This window comes from Carassius carassius, chromosome 41 (assembly GCF_963082965.1).
Source record: "Carassius carassius chromosome 41, fCarCar2.1, whole genome shotgun sequence".
NCBI classification, from domain to species: Eukaryota; Metazoa; Chordata; class Actinopteri; order Cypriniformes; family Cyprinidae; genus Carassius; species Carassius carassius.
The window spans coordinates 25,796,292-25,821,097 of NC_081795.1; the positions used below are offsets into that span (position 1 = coordinate 25,796,292).

The following is a 24,806-nucleotide window of genomic DNA, read 5'->3' on the forward strand; positions in this document are numbered from 1 at the left end:
CTTATTTTTGTCTTCAAAGCGACAGAGCTGCCTTGTCCATAACACATTCCGATCAAAAATATGAAAGTTTAACCTGATCTCAAAATCACCTTTTCCTTAAAAAAATGTCACTCATCCAACACATCCAAGTTTAAATAATTATGATGTAATGGCGACACTGTCGCTGAGAAATGCACGAACAGAAAATGTATAATTTCTAATTTCACGCTGATCTTGCGCGATCACGAGGAGAAGGTGAACGCGCCTGGCGATCGTGTTTGATTGGTGATGCCTGCTGCGCGCTGATCGATGATCTCCAGACCGATTACTTCTGTCTGCTCCTCGGCTCATGGCGCTGTTCTGTGAGCTGCTGTACACAAGAGCAGTGTGGGTCGTTATCTAGGTAAGAGTTTGAATATAGATACTAAAAATCAATAGTTTTACGCACAAGTGTCAGAATATATCAGCAGACGTGCTGTTTGTTTGTTGCATAGCGTTTGTCAGAGGAAGCGCGTGGAAATGTGGAGGAAATCGATCTAACGTTCGTAAGACTGACAGCATTCCGTGATGATTTGTTTTTATAACCTTTATAGACGCATTTTTTCATCATAACGTTTCCACGTTCTCCCGTTTATGTTCTTTTCATTCATTAAATAAGACACTTGATCTGTAAACGGTGGAGGTGCATCTAACGCCAAGGTTTGGATGTACTTTCTGATGTGCTTCATGCGTTTTTAAAACATTTCTTTATTTATGCATGCATGCGTTTTATGTTCTGCCGCTTTCTTTTCAACTTCTGTTACTGTGTAGCAGACCTCAAATAAATTAAATAAATTAAAAAATCACACATTTTGGGTTATAATGCACCAGTGTGCTTACATTTTAATAAAAAAAACAGTATTCACAGCTTAGGAAAATTGATTTGCATTCTTATCAGGCTTGTGCATGATGTGAGCTACTGAATCACAGTGATGGCCCAACATTTCTGTTATCTGAGTCAGGTGTGTGTGTGCTACAGTCTGGTGAACATGGGTCGTCACTCGTCAGACAGCGAGGACAACAGTCGAAGCAGGAGGAAGAGGAGACAGAGAGGCCGTTCTTCCTCGTCCAGCTCCTCTCACAGCCGCAGCAAACCCTCCCGCAGACGCACACGCTCCAGAGACAGAAACAGAGACGCTGACAGGAGGTACACACTCAACTATCAAACATGAAAAAGTTCCTGTCTCTGTAATCTTTCATCAAAATGTAATAATGTGCTCTTCCTCTGAAACACTTTTCTTGTTTGATTGACATCATGAGCCCTCTTATTTCTCATGCACCTGTCACATACAAGTTCTGAAGCAGTAATTCAGTTTGCATCCCTATTCATGTCAATGTCAGTTGCTCGGCTGGCACATTGAGCCCAGAAGGAAAGTGCACTTAAAAAAAATCACTTTGAAACTGATGCTCTGACTAGTGGTCGACCGATATCAGTTTTTTTTTTTGACTGACGATATTTTGGAAAGCAGGGTGACTGATATAAAGCTGATATAATTGTATTTATTTTAATATTTAAGAAATTTTAAATCGTTTGAAAATGGATTAAAAAATTAATTTGTAAAATAAACATACTTGTACTTTATATGACCAAGTATTTTCCACAAAAAAATATTTACCGTATTTTCCAGACTATAAGTCGCACTTTTTTTCATAGTTTGGCTGGTCCTGCGAAATATAGTCAGGTGCGACTTATCAGTGTTGGGGGTAACGAGTTACAAAGTAACGGATTACAGTAACTATATTACTTTTTGGGGTAACGAAGTAATGTAACGCATTAAACTAATAATATTGGTAACTACACTACTTTACTAGACTATAGGAACGCGCTTTCCTGCGTTACACATGCCGTGTTTGCCTGTGTGTAAAGTTCTGGCTGGGGTTTCCCGATAACGATTGATCTTAGCGCTTAATCCTCAAAGACTCATTATGGATATTCAGAGGCGCCATAGTGTATGTGATTACGTCATCGCATTTTGACAACATTGATTCGTCAGAAGAAACCAATGCTTTTGTTCCTCTGAGCCAAACAGAAATGATTGTTGACGCTTAGTCCCACCCCCGTGCCCAGATTGGTTCAAACTCTCTCATATTAAACCAATAAGTAGTCTGCTTTGAAAAATGAACGAAAACTAAGTGACACGATTCTGACACTGATTACAGCCAACGAATCGATCATTTATAATATGTATATTATGTATACTAAGTAAATCATTATATAATTATACAGTTCATAAAGATAGTTGCACTATTTTTTTCTGTTTCACTCTGAATATTACTCACTCATTTTGTGTGTAGTTTGTGAATCAATTGCACTGTTATTGCACTGTATTGTTGAAGACAATTTGTGTAATTGTTTTTACTATATGCTGCATAGTTTGTGTTTATTGTTCATACTCAGATTGAAAATATATTTCTCAGAAGAAGAAAAAAGAAATGCAATTTATATTTAAAAGAAAATCTAAATGAATGTTTTATGCCTTCATTTGATAACCAGAAAAATGTAAATACACAACAGAATTTCTGAGGGGAAAAAACATTTCATAAGGCTATTTTAAGAAAAAAATAATAAATGAAGTTGTTTTTATGCATTTAAATAATTACACATGCTAAAAAAAATAAAACATATGGTGAAGAAATAAAACATTTCATAGGGCCCTGAACATTTAATTTTTCTTAAACTTTTAATAAATTGCTGTGAAAATGTATGTGTTATGAATTAAATGAATTAGACATACTTTTTGATGAATACAATTAAATGTAACCATTAAAAAGAAGTTGAGAAAAATAAAAAGTAAAGTAATAAGTAGTGAAGTTACTTTTCAAATGCAGTAACTAGTAAAGTAATCTCATTACAATTTACAGAAGTAACTAGTAACTAGTAACTAATTACATTTTTTGAGTAACTACCCCAACACTGGACTTATTTATCAAAATTAATTTGAAATGAACCGAGAGAAAACATTACCGTCTCCAGCCGTGAGAGGGCGCTCTATGCTGCTCAGTGCTCCTGTAGTCTACACTGAAGACATAGAGCGCCCTCTCGTGGCTGGAGACGGTAATGTTTTCTCTTGGTGCTTGGTTCTAAATAAATGCGACTTATAGTCCAGTGCGACTTATATATGTTTTTTTCCTCATCATGACGTATTTTTGGACTGATGCGACTTATACCCAGGTGCGACTTATAGTCAGAAAAATACGGTAATACAAATATAATTAAAAAGAAAGTAAACGCTGTAATCAACAGGGGATTCAGTATTCTGGGAAGTTTGTGTGCACTGGGAATCATATTTTTCAAATAAAGCCAGGGTAACGCTCATTTAACACACAGCACACAGTGAAAATGACATGAATATAACAGTGGGCAAATGTGTAAAGCACAGCATAATTTGAAATCACAAATCATCGTCACACAGAGCACGTGATCATGCTGATACACACTTCACAAGATCTCACAGCTGGACTAGACTGTGAAATTAACTGTTCATTAGTCATTCAAAGATTTGTTTCAATTGTATAAATTAGTATTTGCTTAATGCTGACGGCAAACAAGAAAGTATTACAATGTTTGCCTATTACTACTAATATAAAATGAATCATTATAATACTTTCTGTATTCATTAATTCCTTTGTTTAACCGTTCTATGTCCGTATTAGACAGCACTATTAACAACGACAGTAAACAAGAGAGAGAGAGTATGAGCACTGTGTGAAAATAAAAGTCCCGCCACACAGAAAAACTTATCGGCCGATGCCGATATTTGAAAAATGGCGATATATATCGGCCGACCACTAGTCCTGACAGCGCTGACCGGCTGATGTTACCGTGAGCATTTACTCGGTGTTAAAACCTCTCGTTATCAGCACCTGTAAAGAAACCTTTTTGCTAACGGCAGAGTTTCTGCACGTCTTCAAAAAGTCTTAAATCACATTTTCACAAATGAAAGCCTCAAAAGTTCTTAAATCGAAGCAGAAAGTCTTACATATATAAATTCATTGCTAGTAGTATGCCAAAAATGAATATCAGGGTATTTTTCTAAAGTAAACTGGTTTGATGGTATATGACGGTATTATAGTTGTACAGCTGTGTTGCTTCACCAGTGAAGAGAGACTCCTCTCAGACACGTTCTGAACATTATTTAAACCACACCGGTATTGTGCGATTTTAAAAATACATATCATAAGAAAAATGAACACTAGTATGAACCGGTTTACAACCCAGCACTATTCATGGCATTACATGAATGCACTGTGAAAAATCAATATCTTCCTCAGTATTTTTATGTGGCTAAGTTTTCCATAAACACTCTTGAATGTGAGATATGTTTACTTGAGATGCACATTGAACATACAGTATGAAGTCTTGTTAAACTAAAGTTAATGCCTAAAACAAAAACAAGTATGTTTTCCCTTTGAATTAAACGCTTGCTCGGTGGCCATTATGTGTGATGAGAAATAGTTGCTCTCCCAGAAAGAAGGATGTCTGTCATTGTTGACCGTATCTGTAAGTGTGTTGAGTTGTGAAGTGGCTGTCTTTAGGTTCATCTGAAGAGTGTAACTCATCGCTCTGTGTGTCTGACCGGTGGAGCAGTGCTGAGCTTCTGTTAACTAAAGATTTACAAGACACGGAGACTTCACTTCTGTGATTCAGATCCTAAATATATGTTCAGACAGACGCTGCAAGTATGTGAGTGTACTTCAGGTGCCTTTGAAACACCTCCAGACGTGATGAAAGTGTCATATACAAAATACATCTTTCTTGCACCATGAGCGCCTCCATCTTAATCATTATTTTCCACATTTAAACATTTTTCAAGTTATAATCTATATTTTTGAAATGTCGTGAGCTATCACTCTATAAATATCAGTATGTTTTTAAAGGCTTAATTATAAAATAATCTTAATATCCTCTCTGTGATATAATTGTGTTTATTTTCTTCATGAGTCTTCATGTTGTGCATGACTTGGATTTAGTGGGCAAAAGTTGAATTAATAGTATTCATAAGTAACGGAGCAGGTTTTTGTACACACACACACACACACACACACACACACACACACACACACACACACACACACACAATTTATTATTATTAAAATAGCATTTTATGCCATAAATTCAGTTGATAATTTCTATTCTCTACATTTTTAATGCATTAAAACGCTGTAAAGAAATAGTGAGTTCTTCATTGTATTTTACAAATTATTATAGTTTAACTGGAGAGTTTGATAATGTGTTTTCTGCTTGTAAACTGGTGTATTAAAACATTGATGTGATCTCATGAGTATTTGTATTTCTTTTCTGTTGCATACATTTACTTACCGTACATTTGCACACACATGAAAAAAGACAGTATTTACATAGTTATGGTCACTGCATTATTACATTTGTGTATTTGTGAAAAGTTTAATACTTTTTTTACACACACACACGATTATATGTGAGGTGAATTGATGCTAACTCCTTTAATACTGGTTTCATATTTGTACATAAATTAATGTATTAATGTTGAGACAACAGTTTAACTATACACTAATAGGTGTAGAATTTGTTGAATGCCATGAATTTTATAAAAAAAATGTCAGCAATTAAAAACTGCTAAAAACCTGATATTATAAAATGTGTGATGTAGTATGATTTGCATTTGATTGAGTGCATACACATACATTTCTGAATGAATAGACCGACCGAGCGAGTGTCATGGCTCTCAGAAGAGTGTTTAGGAGTCTCCTCTCTTCTGACACGGTCGTGGAGACAGATGCAGAAATGCACACTTAATTTAATTATGGTTTTTAGATAAACATTTGATTTATTCATGACCTGGGGAATGGACTCAGGCTTTGGCTAAAGTGTCTCTCAGAAGTCTTGATCTATCAGCTGGAAGGAGAACAGGGAAGGTGACAGCTGCTCAGTGGAGAGAAAGAGAGTGGATTAGTTATAATAATGCAGTCAGACGGGTTTATATCCATGATGTCAGAGAGACGCCTGCATCTGTGCAGCTCAGGGTTAGTCAGGGTGATCGTGCATCCAAACATTGTTCTCTTTAAAACTGTGATTGTGTGTGTGTGTGTGTGTTTAATGGGCTCTTGTTACTGGGGTTGCAGGCACAGAAAGCGCTCCAACAGCAGCTCCTCCAGAGGGTCGAGTCACAGGAGGCGGAGCCAGAGCACAGACAGGGGGCGGAGCCACAGGTCCCACAGGTCTCGGTCCCGCAGCCGGAAAACAGGGTAAGGACTGTTAGTAGTTCTGTAATTAAACGGCCCTTAGCATTGGAATGAATGTACCTTCCCAAAGGAAATAGTTTTGCTTCTTTTAAATGCTTTTGAGCAGGAGACTTCAGGTCATTATATATGCAAGTTAATCATATAAAGCAGGATCTAAATGTTACAGTTTTGTGAGGGGATTTTCTTGCCCTGTTTGTGCTCCTTATGAATCATGTGGCAATCATATATATGATTATCATTATTTATTTTTGACTGGTGGACGATAGAAGAGGCTAAAAAATTAGCCATATCTACACTGAAAAAATGAATACATTTGGGGTAGAATTTACTTTGAAACAGTTTTAACTCTTGTGCGTCCTTAGGGACAAATTCTTTTTTTTTTTTTCATATAATGTTGGCTGTGTTAATGCAAACACCATAAATTTAGTCAAATATTTGTATTTTTATTGATATTAGAATATTTGACTTTTGTTTGCTTTAATAAATCTATTACTCTATGTACAAAAAATTGTTACACTCAGGACAATAAGGACACAAATTTCCCTATTAAAATACAATATTTAATCCCAGTGCCATTTAATCATAAAATCATGTTTTCTTAGTTAATAATATTTTACTAATTTTTAATTTCTTACTGTGTTTCACCTGATAGCACAATTTCTTGAGGTTTGGCCTATGGGGCAAGTACTTTGTCTGTTTTCTGCTTCTGCTAAAAAAAAAAGGCTCAATTGAATTGAAATGTTGTAATTCAAATAGTTTTTGTGTTTTCATATGGACATCAGAGTGTGGTTCGTGTGAATGGTAGTTTTTTTTGTTTCTTTAATTCTTACATTGCCTTTAAAAATAATAATGCATCAAAATGATTAATTAGCATGTAATCTGTCATAGCATTTAATATATTGAAGTTACTAGACAAACTGGTATTTTAAAGGTTAAAATCCTAAAAATGAATGCATTTATGGTAATTATGATCAGGACTAACAAAGATCCATGACAGTGAAAGTAAAAAAATAAAAAATATATATATATGTTATGACAAGGACTTTTTTTTTCAATTAAGGACCTCTGTGTAACTTTTTCAAATTGATAAACAATGGTTAACTCAAAAGTTCATAGTAAAAACAATTAATAGTGCAGGTACAGACTTTCCCATAAAATGTTATTTCTGTACAAATCAAATGCCACTTTTATTTATGTGCTTAAAACTACACAAGTCTGCCACATCATCATCAGTATCAGTGACCCCCCCCCCCCCCCATTTGGACTCAAATGCTAGCATGTTAAAGACCTTCTGTTCACCGAGCCACTCTTGTCCTGCACACATGGACACTCACACTCATTACAGGGGTTATTAGTGTAGATTATTAGTGTTTTTGTCTGTATTAATTAAGTGCTTGCACAGGCACCCTTGGGTCAGTCCACGTTTGTCTGCCCTTGTGCCTGTTTAGAGCTCGGAGGAAAACGGGGCATTTATGCAATTAAAATGATTATCCATCAGCTGCTTATTTCATTTATTATTTAAAGTAAACTCTCATGCACACAGGAATAAGAACTGTAGGCTTTTTGTTTTTAACTGTAGGCTGTTTCATTAACATTGCAAATGAAGGATTTAGAAGCGTACGGATGGCTTTCATGATGCATGCAGGCTAAAGCATTGGTTTACTTGTGTTCGGCTGTAGGAGAAGCTGCACTCGTCTAAATAAATCTTCGTTAGATTGACACAGATTAACAGGGTTTATAGCAGCATTGAATTAAGGGTTCAATTGGGTGCCGATTCAGCATTTTAGATGGTAACTCTTCCCTATGGGAATGAGATTATCTGACGTGAAATAATTGAGTTAATAACTGTTGAAAATATTAGCTAACATCTGGCCTGATATCTAGAATCGGTCCTCTCAAGATGCGAGGTATCAGACTTAAAGTGCTACACTTCAGGTGACTTGGATAAAAGCATTTACTAAATAGCACAGATGTTTTCTAAAGTTTGGGTGATGAAGAAACATGGCCTGCGAGTCTGTATGATGTCAGAGTTTGGTTTGTTTAGTTTATCTCGAGCTGTGGAGCTTGAATGTACTAGATTTATTAGTTTCTGAGGTTTTTTCTTGCTCTCTGTTAGCTGCTGAGGTCATGTTTGGCTCCGGTGTGTTTGAAGACTGATGGATAAGGAACGAGAATGTGGGAAATAATGAAAAGATTGGGCACACGATGGCACTGCGCAGGCTGACATGCGTTTAGTTGTGAAAATCAAACACATATACGTGCATCTGTCATGGGTTCATCATCAGTTACACTGGATCGATATTACAGGCTGTATTTCTCTTGGTTTTAGGTAACGTATAAGGGTTTAAGGATTAGGATTCACATTTTGAATTGAATTAATTACACATTATTGTTTAATTAGTCTAATTAATAGCATATTAATCGCACTAATCAAAATGTTTTGGGTGAAATGTCCCTTTAATTAGTTTTTCATTTTGATGTTTTTATTAATATGGAAATATGAAATAGTTTTTTAATGAAAATGTACTCTAAATAAAAAAAACTACAACTTTCAGTGGGTAGTGGTGAATGTCTTAAAGAATAATTAATTCATTTGATTCGTTCGTTTGATTAATTCAATTGAATCATACACTTGACTCATTTATTCATTTGATTCATTCAAATGAATGATTCATTCAGGAATGAAGTAAATGACTCTCTTTTTATGAACGGGCCATTGAATAATTGGATCACATGATTTGTTAATGCTACAAAACATGATATAAATATGAAGCAAAAACTCAAACAGGGACATTTTTATTTTAGGGGAATATAACCGTATACTATAGGCTACATCACACAGTGATTCGAGTAACGAGTTAAATCGACAGCCCTATACAAAGTGTATTTTAATACAAATCTTACTGATCCCAAACTTTTGACCGTCAGTGTAAACTTAACAACTACCTCACTAACTATTAATTAGCAGCAAATTAGGAGTTTACTGTGGCAAAAATCTCAATCAAAAGTCAGAATTGGTACCTGAACTAAAGTGTGACCATACTTCGATATGTGACACCATTTTCATTCAGCATCTTTAAGTTTAGTATGAAACATATGGTCCTTAGGGTTTAGCCTGTCATAAAACATATTTTAGTCAAACATCTAATGTGCACTTTACTGTAAGTTGCATTGTTTACTACTGACTGTAAAACTACTAAAATGTAAGATCGTGTGTGTGATCAGCCTAATGAAAGCACTATAGCAGGTTTTGAATGAACTGTGTTACGAGTGACTCAAATGAAAGTCCCGTTAGTAAGACGTGCTCGTATTAGATTTGGCTGTATTTTTTACTTTGAAGCATGTTATATTGAGTCTGATCAGTGAACGCTGACTGAACGAGCCTAAAGCTGAGCGAAACGGGTTACCTGGGTCGGGCTGCGATCTGTCACTGTCATGTTAAACAGGTTTGGGTCTAATAACGGCGTTTGGGATGAGACAGACTGAGAAATCAGGTGTGAATTGAGCGGACAGCTCTCTTTGATTGATACGCTGACAGGATATGAGCAAGTGCCGTACCAGATAGAGAATATGAGAACGGGAAAGAAAAGAACAGAACAGGACCCACAGAAAAAGAGTGGAGGATATTATTCAGAGAATGAGAACAATAACTGCGGCATGGAAATACTGCGGGAAAGAAGATTAGGACAGTTCAGTTGGGCATATTACACTCCTTGGCCCCCAAAAATAAATAAATATATATAAACACACACATAAAGTTCGAAAGGTGAGGAATCTGACGTGCTGTTCAGGAGCCTGCTCTGCTCTCTTCCACAGTCTCTGCACTTTGACACGTAAAAATGACTCAAGTAACTGATAAACCATTAGACATGAATATTTATTACCTTTGATCAAGCTCAGCAGCTAATGCATGCTGGGAACGATCTCCTCCTCAGCTTTAATAGGGCTGAGTATCATCAACTACCTCATAACAGAATACATATTGTATTGTACACCTGAGAGTGAATCTGTTCTCATGACGTTGAGTGACTTTCTAGAACACAGTGTTATTGGTTTGGTGGTGTTTTAAACTGCAGAAGCAGTGCTGTTATCACTGTTTTGGGACAGCACTGTAGATACAGACATGTTTTGGAGGCATCACAATCTGACCTGTCCAGGCTGTGACTCGAGAGGTACCTACAGAGACGACGAGCGGTTTGAGGGATGGAAAGTTTCTGTGTAACTGGATTCAGTCGTTACAAAGCGGGCCATCTTCTCTGTTTGCTAGTAACTGGAGATCTATTGCTGTCCTAGAATTCTACAAGTTCTACTACATATCAATTTCTGAGTTTCTGGGATTCATCGGAAAACTCGAAGATGTAATTTCAGAATATATACACTATACAGCTAGTTTCCTTTACAGTTTTTTTTTTAAAATATATAACGATTAAAAAAATAAAACCTAAATCTGCTCTTCTGTGCAATTCAGTTGTTACTTCTAGCATTCAAATTTACAAAATTAATTTTTTTTGTCATGTTTCTATACTGGTTATTTATGACTATGCTTAATTGAGATTTGATAAATATAAATATTTAAGTTTTGAATGCACGTACACCGCAGTTGCATTTGTATATTGTAAATAATGCTAAGAGATTCTATTTATTTATTTTTTTTATAAAATGTAAAAAAATACTTTAAGCTTCCAAACTAAAACGCTCTGTGAGTCTCAATGAGGGAGTCATTGATTTCAGACACTGATTCATTCAGGACCTAAGACTTACAAGTCGTTGAATCACTGATTCACCCATTTCATTCAAAACTGCAGATTTCTGGAACAGATTTATGAGCAACCAAACATTGTCATCTGCTGCTTTTTTTTTGACAGTTTTTGCTGTCAAAATAGAGAGGGGAAAAGCCAATACTGTGTCTAATATACACTCACCTAAAGGATTATTAGGAACACGTGTTCCTAATCAACCAATCACATGGCAGTTGCTTCAATGCATTTAGGGGTGTGGTCCTGATCAAGACAATCTCCTGAACTCCAAACTGAATGTCGTGGAGTTGGTGCCAGAAGGGCCGGTCTGAGTATTTCACAATCTGCTCAGTTACTGGGATTTTCACACACAACCATTTCTAGCGTTTACAAAGAATGGTGTGAAAAGGGAAAAACATCCAGTATGCGGCAGTCCTGTGGGCGAAAATGCCTTGTTGATGCTAGAGGTCAGAGGAGAATGGGCCGACTGATTCAAGATGATAGAAGAGCAACTTTGACTGAAATAACCACAGCAAAGCATTTGTGAAGCCACAACACGCACAACCTTGAGGCGGATGGGCTACAACAGCAGAAGACCCCACCGGGTACCACTCATCTCCACTACAAATAGGAAAAAGAAGCTACAATTTGCACGCGCTCACCACAATTGGACAGTTGAAGACTGGAAAAATGTTGCCTGGTCTGATGAGTCTGATGATTTCTGTTGAGACATTCAGATGGTAGAGTCAGAGTTTGGCGTAAACAGAATGAGAACATGGATCCATCATGCCTTGTTACCACTGTGCAGGCTGCTGGTGATGGTGTAATGGTGTGGGGGATGTTTTCTTGGCACACTTTAGGCCCCTTAGTGTCAATTGGGCATCGTTTAAATGCCACGGCCCACCTGAGCATTGTTTCTGACCATGTCCATCCCTTTATGACCACCATGTACCCATCCTCTGATGGCTACTTCCAGCAGTATAATGCACCATGTCACAAAGCTCGAATCATTTCAAATTGGTTTCTTGAACATGACAATGAGTTCACTGTACTAAAATGGCCCCCACAGTCACCAGATCTCAACCCAATAGAGCATTTTAGGGATGTGGTGGAATGGGAGCGTCGTGCCCTGGACGTGTATCCCACAAATCTCCATCAACTGCAAGATGCTATCCTATCAATATGGGCCAACATTTCTAAAGAATGCTTTCAGCACCTTGTTGAATCAATGCCACGTAGAATTAAGGCAGTTCTGAAGGTGAAAGGGGGTCAAAAACAGTATTAGTATGTGTTCCTAATAATCCTTTAGGTGAGTGTATATTGAACTGTTTTACAAAATCAATAAGACATTTGCAATTGTACTGATATTTGTGAAAAACAATACTCTTGCTCATGAGATTGCTTAAAATATAAAACAAAAAAGGACACTTTTTGTCCCTGTATTTTGAATTTTACAGTCATCCTAACTGCATTATATAAGCTTCATCAGGAAGTCATGCTTGTGATGACATACCAAAGTTTTGTCTCAGTGCACCAAAGCTTTGAAGAGAAACAACCCCAAGTCTGATTTGGGCTGCTGTAGACTTCCGTTCAAGAACAGTAATCAGACAACTAAACAGCACTGGTGTCAAAAGTATTGGCAATCATTACTCAAGTAGAAGTATAGATACTAGGGTTTAAAAAGACTTTTGTAGAAGTTGAAGTATCAACTCAAGCTTTTTACTCAAGTAAAAGTGTAAAAGTACTGGTTTAAAAAACTACTTAAAGTATAAAAGTAATGTAAGGAAAAAAAAATGCCATTAAGAACAAAAGCTTAGGTCGCGCCACAGGGGCTTATTGTGCACTACCCCACCTCCTCAAAAAAACATTTTTCTAAAGGCCATAGGCCATAATGACTATAATGTTATATTAAAATGTTCATGTTGAAAAATTTGGGATGCACTAGGCTACCTGTTTCAGCCACATATATGCCCATTGAAAATGAACGCACTTTAGTACAATGCAAATACATTAAAGGACTAGAGATATGATGACTAGATGCCTATAAGTATTGTTATGGTGCAAAAAGTCAAACTTCAGAGGCATGTCATCAGTAACCTTTAATGGAATGTAAATGTACATCCAAGCTTAGCTGCAGGAATCTGTGAGGGCAATGGACAAGAACATTGGTGCAGGCTTAGTAACAATTACTCTTGTGTGGTTGTCTATTTACAATTAACATTAGTGCTGTCAAAATGAAGGATTAATCCAAGTGATTAATCAAAAACTAAAAATAAGTCATAATCCTGACACCTTCTTGATTGATAGCTTCCTGTATTCACTACATATAGCCTACTTATCACAACATTGTCAATCGCGTCGTCAATCGCAAACGCAAATTTATTCAAACGTCACTCTACCGAACTACAGTATCTTAATTTGTGGAGGACGAAGAGAAAGCACCCATTTGGTAAATGAGCCAGTAGTGAGAAATAATAACTTTTAAGTAGGGTCCAGTGCATTTTCGATACTTTAAAAACGGTACCGGTGCCTGAACCGATACTTAAAAAAAAAAGAACCACAAAAAAACTATGGATAACATTAAAGAACATTACAAATATTTAAAATAATCCATAGCTTTCAGCTTGGATGCTCTCATTTCCCAAGTTGGGCTTAATCTAAGACTAATAAATGTATTTCACAATCTGGGTCATTATTTAATACAAAACCGCACATAATGTTTCTACTCTATCTCTGTCACTCACTCTGATATTTAGTTAAGATGAGTGCTGTCTGTCACTGTCTTTAATCAGTTCTGTGAATGACTGTATGCTCATTCTTTATAAAGTAGCAACAATGTCGTTTGTAAAGTACAGTACTGTGCAAAAGTCTTAGGCACATTAGTATTTTCACCCCAAAAAAGGGTTTTAAGCCAGTTATTTATATCGTTTGCTGTAGTATGTCAGTAGGAAATATCAGTTTGCCATTAATTTTATTAATAATCTAGTGCGATTTTGAATGCAGAAGCAGTCTGACAATGGCTAAATGAATGTTTGGAAAGGAAAACTGATATTTTATACTGACACACTACAGCAAAATATATAAATAACTGGCCGAACACCATTCGTTTGGGTGAAAATACTAACGTGCCTAAGACTTTTGCACAGTAGTGTATGTATAAAGTATGTATGATTAAATTAAATATATTTAAATAAGTGTAATTAAAGTATGTGTTAATTTAAATGTGTAAAGGGCTAGATTGTTGCTGGAGGAAACAACTGTGTGTGTTGAGCGGTGACAAGCGAAAACTTTACAGTAGATGAGAAACCGGCTGCTCCCTCGTGACCTTTTGTAAACTGTATTTATGACAAAGAACTGCACAGATACGGATATTCTAACAATCTATCGATAAACACACACCTTGTGTCCTCTGTTTGTGTTTGTCCGCTCGCGCTGCTCCGCCGCGGTCTGCGGATTGAAGAGCGCGCTGAAAGACGGGAAGGAGACCGGTCTGAGGCCGGTTTCATATGAAATTTAAGGGGACTGACTCTGAGGCGATCGGATACCGGTTCCATATCCAACCCTACTTTTAAGAAATATATTTTTTGATAAACGAACCCAAAACTGGCTATGTCCTGGCTGGAGTGTGATGTGATTTGTGTCCTGTGCAGGTGCGATGGATCGCGTACAAACCAATAGGGTGTCGCAATGGTATATGTTCTTTCTTCTCATCCAACCACAATCAAATTCACTCCATCCGGATGGCGCGATTTATCTGGATAGGTTTTTTTTTTTTTTTTTTTTGAATGATGAAAAGACGGAATGAAAACAAGCCGAAATGAAATAGCAGTAACAAAGCTATTTTTTAAATGTAAGGAGTAGAAAGTACAGATACTTGCGTGAAAATGTAAGGAGTAGAAGTAAAAAGTCGGCTGAAAAAGAATTACTCAGGTAAAATATAGATACGCCAAATCTACTTAAGTAAGGTAAGGAAGTATTTGTAGGCTACTTCGTTACTTGACACCTCTGCTTAACAGGTTCATGAGTTTTCATTATTTTGCCTCTGGGTAAAAAAGCTTTACTTGGTAAAGTATAAGTGTCTAAGCTTGACCAGAGCATATTTCTTAGTTTAATAGTATAACAATACGTTAAAATATTTTAGCACATGTAGTTAAAGAGCTCAAAAGATGCATGCATAAGAAATAATGACTCTACTACTTAAAGCTGCCTTTAAGTGCAACAACTATGGACGTGTTGGGGAATTACAGATTTCTTTCTCTTTTGTCCACTTTCTGACAAAAGACGGGTATTTTGATTAAGATTGGTATTGCATGTACAGTATTTTTACGTGGGGAGCAGGAAATCAGCTAGGTTTAGTTTTTTAGTTTTTCTGTGGGATCTCTCCTGTGCTTTGCTCCTGGGGCTCACAGTGGGGGTTAACGTCTCTCTCCATAACCCCTCCTAAACACGCTGGCGTAGCTCCAGAGAGGGGTATTCGGTATTCTCATGCACATTAGCTGACTCGATGCAAACCTAAGCTTCTTTTAGCATGTGTGTTCTGCGCATGGTTCAGGTGTGTGTCCTGATTTTCATCAAATCAACATGCTCTAGTATCCTCAATCTAAGAGACAGCCCTCCTCTCCTCCTTCTCGCTCTTTCTTCTCTCTCTCTGTCCCGAGTGTGTGCTTTTTTTTTATCTCCTCTAAAGCTAGTCAAACGCTGCTGGCCTTTGTTGTCAGAAACTTTTATTTACCAAAGAGGGGTGTGAGTGCCATGGCAGGGGTCTAGCCGCGAGCGCCGCTCTCTCTCCCTCCATCTATCAGTCTCTCCTGGGCAGCGCTGCCTTACACATGGACACAACATTCACCTGCTTATTTTTAGCCGCAGACTCTGTCTTCGTACCGAGGGTGCACATTTTGACATTTGCTTTTAACCAATTTGAAGCGATTCTTTGTTAATTGAACTTATGATTGAACTTATAATTATGAAATTATGCATTAAAGGCTAAATAAAAATGGCCAAAGCATCTTCCTTTCTCTCTGCATTGGGATCTCAGAAATATGTCATTCGGCTCTCACATTATTATTTAATGGGAATGCCCAATGATTGATTTCCATCCAAAGCAGCAGAGAATCAAAAACAATAATAATAAAAATCCACACATGGGAGTGGTTTCTGCCACAGTAAGTGAATAACAGGCCGTATCCAGACTGGGGCGAGCATGTTTAAAGAGAGCGTTTACCCAGAACAAAAAAAAAAGTCAGATTTTTTTTTTTTTTTTTTCATACATGTCCATGCAGCTCTTTTTTTTAATTATTAGTGTGCTTTTGTTTAATCTCATCTAAAAGCTAAAATAACACTCTAGAGAGGTCAGTTCAACACAAAAATTGAGTTTAAAAGTTCATTTCAGCAGTCCACATAAAAATTATGTTTTCAGTTGTTTCATTGGTTGAAATTGATCATTGAAGGTCATTTTTACTTAATGTATTTTATTATTAATGTATATTTTGGGGATGCACAGTATTTAGTGTTTTTATTTCTCTGGATTTGTAAAAGAAAATAATTGTAAGAAATATATATATAATAAAAAAAATACAAAATTGCAGGCAAAATGAGTAAAGAACAGAAATCTGCAGATTGTTCAGTTGTGCATTTGTCAGTTTCCTAAACTTTGAATCGACCTTATGACAGCAGTTGCTTAAGCATTGCCATTTACTTCAAATTCTGTTTATCATAGTTCATCATTGCACATAGAACAGAATCACTACACTAGGACACTAGGGGTGTGCACGGACAGTCGAACATTCGAATATTCGTTCTGCTCTAATTATTCGATAAATAAAAATGATATTCGAATTTCGCAAAAAAAAAAAAAAAAAGTTCACAATAAAACCTAATTTGGTCACTTTCTGTGATTCTCCATGGCATATTTGAAGATGTATGCAAGCAAAAAATAATTAATGAATGAATAAGGGGCCATTCACATATCGCACTTAAAAACGCGTGGAAAACGCTAGGCGCGCCGCTTTCTCCTTTCCAAAGCGCTCGGACAGAAGCACTCCTGAGGTGTCTGCCGTTGCTAAGCAACAATGACGCGCTCTCTCCATGAAGACGCGGACATTTCAGCAAAGGATAAATGGATGTACAGCACAAAAAATCGCTTTCAGTAGCTCTGCTACTAAATTTATTTCAAAATGGCAATCCATATACAGCTATGATCAGCTGTTCCTTCGTCTTGGCTGAGCTTTCAATGTTGTTACGGGAAAGGATGAAGCTGTATGTTTAGTTCTTGTCACATGACCCGCGGTGCACTTGTGGCATTCAGAAAAGTTGAGATGTTTTTAACTCGATGCGGTGCGGACGTGCCTGGAAAAAACCGGAGCGTCGCGCCGCGTGCGAATCGCGACCGCGTCGCTTCCCTTGAGTGCGCCTACATTGGAAATAACGAACTTGAGTGCGCAGAAGACGCGATATGTGAACGGTAAGAACTGCGGTCTTCTACAGTACTTCAAATATGCTGTGGAGAATCACAGAAACTGACCGAAATCAAGAACATTGTTGCGGCATCTCTCAAGCAACGGATACAACTTGGAGAATGCAGTGAAAACTCCTCTTCTCACGTCTGCCCTAGACCCTCGGCACAAACATCTCAGGTTTCTCGATGAAAACATGAGAGAAGTGAAAAAAAAATAAACTTTTTTGAACATTATCAGAACATTATTTTCCTTGATGCGAGTACGGATGCAGCCGCCGTCACCAACGATGAAGAAGATGCAATGCCCGCTCGTCAGAAAAGGCTGAGCCAGTTCTTCAGCGATGATTAGAGAGTCCAGCCGAGACGAGTGGGAACAGTTCTTGCTGGAGCCATGTCTCCACCAGATGAGGATCCCTTTCAGTGGTGAAACGAAAAAACGAAGCGCTTCACAAAACCTTTATTTGTGAGTCCCGACAACGCCTGTGCCGTCAGAGCGCGTTTTCTCCGCAGCCGGCCTTATTGTTAACAGACTAAAGAGCCAACTTTCCCCCGATCATGTTTACATGCCCGTATTTCTTAACAAGAACATGTATGTGGCAGGGGGGGCGTGGTTTAGCGAAGTCTGCAGCGGGAGAGAGAATCAGGAGACGAGCGGTAAGTGAGTGGTTTGGGCAAAAACTATCAACACCTGTTTCTTGAAAAATAACGTCTGTCTCATTAAACTTAATTTAAATAAACGAATATTCAAATATTCATTTTTTGTGAGCTTAAATATTCGAATGTGATATTTGCGGAAAACGCCCATCCCTAAAGGACACAGATGCAAACTGGGACAAAGATCAATGTCAAAGGAGGTCTGATCTAACGCTTGCATTTTTGTCTAGTTCAGTACAGCATAGTTTCTCAGTGCAGTGATTTGATTGGCTATTTATCAGTCGTCAAGTTAAATTGGGTCAAAGTCACCTTTATTTATATAGCGCTTTAAACAAAATACATTGCGTCAAAGCAACTGAACAACATTCATTAGGAAAACAGTGTCAATAATGCAAAAATGATAGTTAAAGGCAGTTCATCATGGATTCAGTTATGTCATCTCTGTTCAGTTAAATAGTGTCTGTGCAATTATTTGCAATCAAGTCAACGATATCGCTGTAGATGAAGTGTCCCCAACTAAGCAAGCCAGAGGCGACAGCGGCAAGGAACCGAAACTCCGTCGGTGACAGAATGGAGAAAAAAAACCTTGGGAGAAACCAGGCTCAGTTGGGGGGCCAGTTCTCCTCTGACCAGACGAAACCAGTAGTTCAATTCCAGGCTGCAGCAAAGTCAGATTGTGCAGAAGAATCATCTGTTTCCTGTGGTCTTGTCCTGGTGGTCCTCTGAGACAAGGTCTTTACAGGGGATCTGTATCTGGGGCTCTAGTTGTCCTGGTCTCCGCTGTCTTTCAGGGCAATAGAGGTCCTTTCTAGGTGCTGATCCACCATCTGGTCTGGATACGTACTGGATCCGGGTGACTGCATTGACCCTCTGATCTGGACACAGACTGGATCTGGTGGCCACGGTGACCTCGGAACAAGAGAGAAACAGACAAATATTAGCGTAGATGCCATTCTTCTAATGATGTAGCAAGTACATCACATCATCCGGTTTACCTAATTAATGCAGCCTAAAAATCCTTTAACGGATTTGGATAATAAAAGCATATTAGTATGTTATGTGTATGCCAGGTTAAAGAGATGGGTCTTTAATCTAGATTTAAACTGCAAGAGTGTGTCTGCCTCCCGAACAATGTTCCAGAGTTTGGGTGCCAAATAGGAAAAGGATCTGCCGCCCGCAGTTGATTTTGATATTCTAGGTATTATCAAATTGCCTGAGTTTTGAGAACGTAGCGGACGTGGAGGATTATAATGTAAAAGGAGCTCATTCAAATACTGAGGTGCTAAACCATTCAGGGCTTTATAAGTAATAAGCAATATTTTAAAATCTATACGATGCTTGATAGGGAGCCAGTGCAGTGTTGACAGGACCGGGCTAATATGGTCATACTTCCTGGTTCTAGTAAGAACTCTTGCTGCTACATTTTGGACTAGCTGTAGTTTGTTTACTAAGCGTGCAGAACAACCACCGAATAAAGCATTACAATAATCTAACCTTGAGGTCATAAATACATGGATTAACATTTCTGCATTTGACATTGAGAGCATAGGCCTTAATTTAGATATATTTTTGAGATGGAAAAATGCAGTTTTACAAATGCTAGAAACGTGGCTTTCTAAGGAAAGATTGCGATCAAATAGCACACCTAGGTTCCTAACTGATGACGAAGAATTGACAGAGCAACCATCAAGTCTTAGACAGTGTTCTAGGTTATTACAAGCGGAGTTTTTAGGTCCTATAATTAACACGTCTGTTTTTTCAGAATTTAGCAGTAAGAAATTACTCGTCATCCAGTTTTTTATATCGACTATGCAATCCATTAGTTTTTCAAATTGGTGTGTTTCACCGGGCTGCGAAGAAATATAGAGCTGAGTATCATCAGCATAACAGTGAAAGCTAACACCATGTTTCCTGATGATATCTCCCAAGGGTAACATAAAGCGTGAAGAGTAGCGGCCCTAGTACTGAGCCTTGAGGTACTCCATACTGCACTTGTGATCGATAGGATACATCTTCATTCACTGCTACGAACTGATGGTGGTCATATAAGTACGATTTAAACCATGCTAATGCACTTCCACTGATGCCAACAAAGTGTTCAAGTCTATGCAAAAGAATGTTGTGGTCAATTGTGTCAAATGCAGCACTAAGATCCAATAAAACTAATAGAGAGATACACCCACGATCAGATGATAAGAGCAGATCATTTGTAACTCTAAGGAGAGCAGTCTCAGTACTATGATACGGTCTAAATCCTGACTGGAAATCCTCACATATACCATTTTTCTCTAAGAAGGAATATAATTGTGAGGATACCACCTTTTCTAGTATCTTGGACAGAAAAGGGAGATTCGAGATTGGTCTATAATTAACTAGTTCTTTGGGGTCAAGTTGTGGTTTTTTGATGAGAGGCTTAATAACAGCCAGTTTGAAGGTTTTGGGGACATATCCTAATGACAATGAGGAATTAATAATAGTCAGAAGAGGATCTATGACTTCTGGAAGCACCTCTTTTAGGAGCTTAGATGGTATAGGGTCTAACATACATGTTGTTGGTTTAGATGATTTAACAAGTTTATACAATTCTTCCTCTCCTACAGTAGAGAATGAGTGGAACTGTTCCTCAGGGGGTCTATAGTGCACTGTCTGATGTGATACTGTAGCTGACGGCTGAATGGTTGCAATTTTATCTCTAATAGTATCGATTTTAGAAGTAAAGTAGTTTATAAAGTCATTACTGCTGTGGTGTTGGGAAATGTCAACACTTGTTGAGGCTTTATTTTTCGTTAATTTAGCCACTGTATTGAATAAATACCTGGGGTTATGTTTGTTTTCTTCTAAAAGAGAAGAAAAGTAATCGGATCTAGCAGTTTTTAATGCTTTTCTGTAGGATATGTTACTTTCCCGCCAAGCAATACGAAATACCTCTAGTTTTGTTTTCCTCCAGCTACGCTCCATTTTTCGGGCTGCTCTCTTTAGGGTGCGAGTATGCTCATTATACCATAGTGTCAAACTGTTTTCCTTAACCTTCCTTAAGCGTAAAAGAGCAACTTTATTTAAAGTGCTAGAAAAGAGAGAGTCCATAGTTTCTGTTACATCATCAAGTTGTTCTGAGGTTTTGGATATGCTAAGGAATTTGGTTACATCAGGAAGATAACTTAAAAAGCAGTCTTTTGTGGTAGAAGTGATGGTTCTTCCATACTTGTAACAAGAAGTAGAATTTACAATTTTGGCTATATGAATTTTGCACAGAACTAAATAATGATCTGAGATATCATCACTTGGCTGAATAATTTCAACACCATCAACATCAATTCCATGTGACAGTATTAAATCTAGAGTATGATTTCGACAATCCTGTGTGTACAGGACAGAATTAAGCACTAAATGGTCAAGTAACAACTGAATATAGTTGCAGGTCCATTAGGGTGAGTCATTAGATGCTTAATTATTAATCTATCAGTGCTTTCCAACACTAGGTTTTGCTCATAGTTATAAGGCTGTGCATCTATCCTTATGTGTGGAAATTCATGAGTCCCTACAATGATTGCTAGTATAACCTTTGAAGAAATGATTGTGTGCTTTCCATCATGTGAGCATCCATTGAGAGCATTGAGTTGTGGGAATTAAAGTCATGGCTGGCTGCTCATTCGCCGTGAGCTCTGTTTATTTCATCCTTTTCAGACCTGCGTGTGGCGGCTGCCTCCTTTTCAAGCCACTGCTATTGGAAAATAATATAAAATTAATTTGTCTCTCTTTCCAGCTATCCATCCCCCATTTAAGCCCTTCTTGAAGTTCTTCCAAATTTTGTTTTAAATGCCAATTAGGAGGTTGAATGTAGTCAAATAAAAGCCAGTGCGAGTAGAACGGCCTCACCTTCTGGCTGACCAGGCTTCTGAGAGCACATGCCGAATCTTTGGCTCCAAGCACGACTTTGAAAGAAAATATCCTGCCTAATGAACACATTAATTAGAAACATAACTATTCATAAGATGATAATTAGAAACGAAGCGAGATAAACTGGGCTCTTCCTGCAATTAATGGTGGATTAATTAGGGGCCGTAATTAAGTGGCGTTTTGAAATGCGTTAAGGTGAAGTACAGAGGCACGCAATGGCTTTGTGATCACTGGCATAATTATTCGCTGGCCGTTTGAGCCGTGCTCACTCTGAGCCCACTAATCAGCATCATTGTGTCGTTATATGTGCACTTAAAAACACTCGCCACTGCAATAACTGCCTAATTATTTCTAATTGGCGGGCCCAAGCACAGATCTGCAGGACCGATTTCTCCGAGAGGAGACAGCCTCCATCCAAGGGCTGAAATGTATGAAGCACTGACCTGTCAGTCTTTCTGAAGAGAAATATAGACAAGGCTTTTTTAATGTGTACATATAGAATATACATTGCCTGTAGGATGTAGAGTGTGTGAGCGGAGTGGAGCGGCAACAATTTCGGGGAGTCAAGAATCGGGGAGGGGCTTGCAGTATTGATTCGGAGAGGAATGGTAGTCTTTAAGAAAAAAAGGTTGAGAATTACTGATGCACAATGTATACAATAAGCTATAAACGAGAATGACTTGACTGAAACTCACATTACACATTCTTTTCCCAGACACTCTTCACATTGCATACTCATCTATACATCACTGGGAGTTGGTGCATAAAAAAAGGACAAAAGTCAAAGGAAAAGAGTGAGCATCAAAGACATTTTCTTATAGTCTATTCATAAAGCTGTGAGTTCCTGTGCGGCTTCAGCTGGAGGAGGGTTTAGAGGAGTTCAGGAGATCCACTGATCTGTTGAAGTACTCATGTCTTGCTTCAAAGCCGCCTTACAGCCACACATCTGCCATCACCCTCTCTCCTCAAGAGCACTTCAGCAAATTGTGCTATAGTTCAGTTCACAGTGAACCTGCACCTCGGACGAAAGTCGGACAGAGGGAGCACAAATAAAACTCAAAGCTGAATGATGTGCTTCTTGACTGAAATTTTGACACCATTTGGAAAATAATGAAATGCATTCCTGATACTCGCAAGTCATTTTTCTGAAACGTGTAGCGGATAAATATGATATGATATGACATATTGACACAATTTTCGAATGATTTTCAATGAATGCTTTGTCACATCTGGTGTAGACAGACTTCAGCTGTTGCACCGTGGCATGACAACTGTTAACTTTTTTCTTGCAATGCTAACTACTTCGAATTTTGAGACTAGACATCAATTTGAGTTAGAAAGTCCAATTCTGAGGAAAAAGGCTATTTTCTTACAATTGGAGCTTTGAATATAGAAGTTTTTACTTTTTTTCTCCCAATTGACTTAATTCTGAGGGTAAAAAATACAATTTTCTTAAAATTGCGAGTTTGTCTTGCAATTCTGACTTTGTAACTTGCAATTGAGTGCATATCACACAATTCTGAGAAAAATAGTGAGATAAAAAATTGCAGTTAACTTTTTTTATTATTTATTCAGTGGTGGAAATGGGCTTCCATAAAAATGTCTTGCATTGGAACAGAAGTGAAATTCGCCATATTTATTTTCTCCACCATTTACTACTTAATCTTGATGCATCACTGGCTCATTAATGTTTTTTTATTTTGTTATTCTAGTTGTAGTTTTTCTAATATTACTTTTGAAGAGAAATGGAGAGTGATTTGAGGTAATTATTGGACTATGAGACTGTCCTGACTGTTAGTAAAATCTGAAATGTGAGCATCTTTGCTTCATAAACCTCATTAGATGTGGACCCAACAGATGCATTAGTCTACAGCGGAGGACATTCATGTCATTTACAGTAGATGAAGGCATTCTGTGGTTTGTATATGATCTGACACTATTATCAAATGTAGCATTTCCCTTTCACTCTGAAACAACATTCTGCACAGGTATTGGTGGGTTTTATGGGGGGTTTTATATTTCAGATGCTCGTTTAGTGTTTAATTAAGTGTGGTTTCTGCTCTGTTTCACAGCGCTCTAGTTTTATGACTGGCCCACTTAGTCCCAATATTTATGCTTTTTCTTGTGTGAGTGCTTGAATTGAAATGTAACCCTCCACATTTAAACAATAAAAGTCCTCAAGGGCCGGCCTTCAGATCTACCGTCACTCCATAAATACCCTATCATAAAAAGAACAGAAAAACCAACATGAGAACACCTACTAATTAAAAACACATGCCTCTGACATAAAAAAAATCACTCTTCTTTTGCCCTCAATGTGAAAAAAAAAATGGCCATTGCTCATGATTTATATTTTATGTCTCTGAATACTTGTTAAAATGAAAATCTGTAATGCACTACTTCTTTCAGAGGTGGATCTTGGACAGGAGCAGTTGCTCGTGAATGTGTGTGTGTTGACAGTGGTGAGTTAGCACCTATTGACACTCTGACCTTTGGCCTCTCTTTGACCTCTGCATGTGCCCTCTGTACCACTAATACAGATGTAATACAGTCTCAGTCTCAGTGCTGCTGGTTAGGTAGGAGCGTTTAGGGTGTCTCTGTTCTCCTCGAGTGATCAGAGTGTTCTGAGAGACCTTTGAACTCAACTAAATGACACACAGCCTTGTGAGTGTGGGTGGCCCAAGTGTGAGGTGATTTCCTCTCGTCTGCATTCATCTGGATATATTAAAAAAAAAATGGCATTTTCATTTCAAAACACTCGCCGTCCACACTAGCGTTTTCCAGAAGTTTCAAAGTTTTAAATGATTTTAATGCTCATGCATAAA

The 24,806-nt window shown here is 37.8% G+C and overlaps 1 protein-coding gene across 1 annotated transcript in view; it reads left to right on the top strand.

Moving 5' to 3' along the window:
• Positions 1–230: 230 nt before the first annotated feature.
• LOC132123082 (serine/Arginine-related protein 53-like) overlaps positions 231–24,806 on the top strand; it is a 163,726-nt gene continuing 139,150 nt past the window's right edge. The window contains exons 1-3 of the mRNA XM_059533624.1: positions 231–382; positions 998–1,165; positions 6,121–6,243. Of these exons, the coding sequence (XP_059389607.1) occupies positions 1,008–1,165; positions 6,121–6,243 (281 nt within the window). The 5' untranslated portion in view covers positions 231–382; positions 998–1,007. The remainder of the gene's footprint in view (positions 383–997; positions 1,166–6,120; positions 6,244–24,806) is intronic.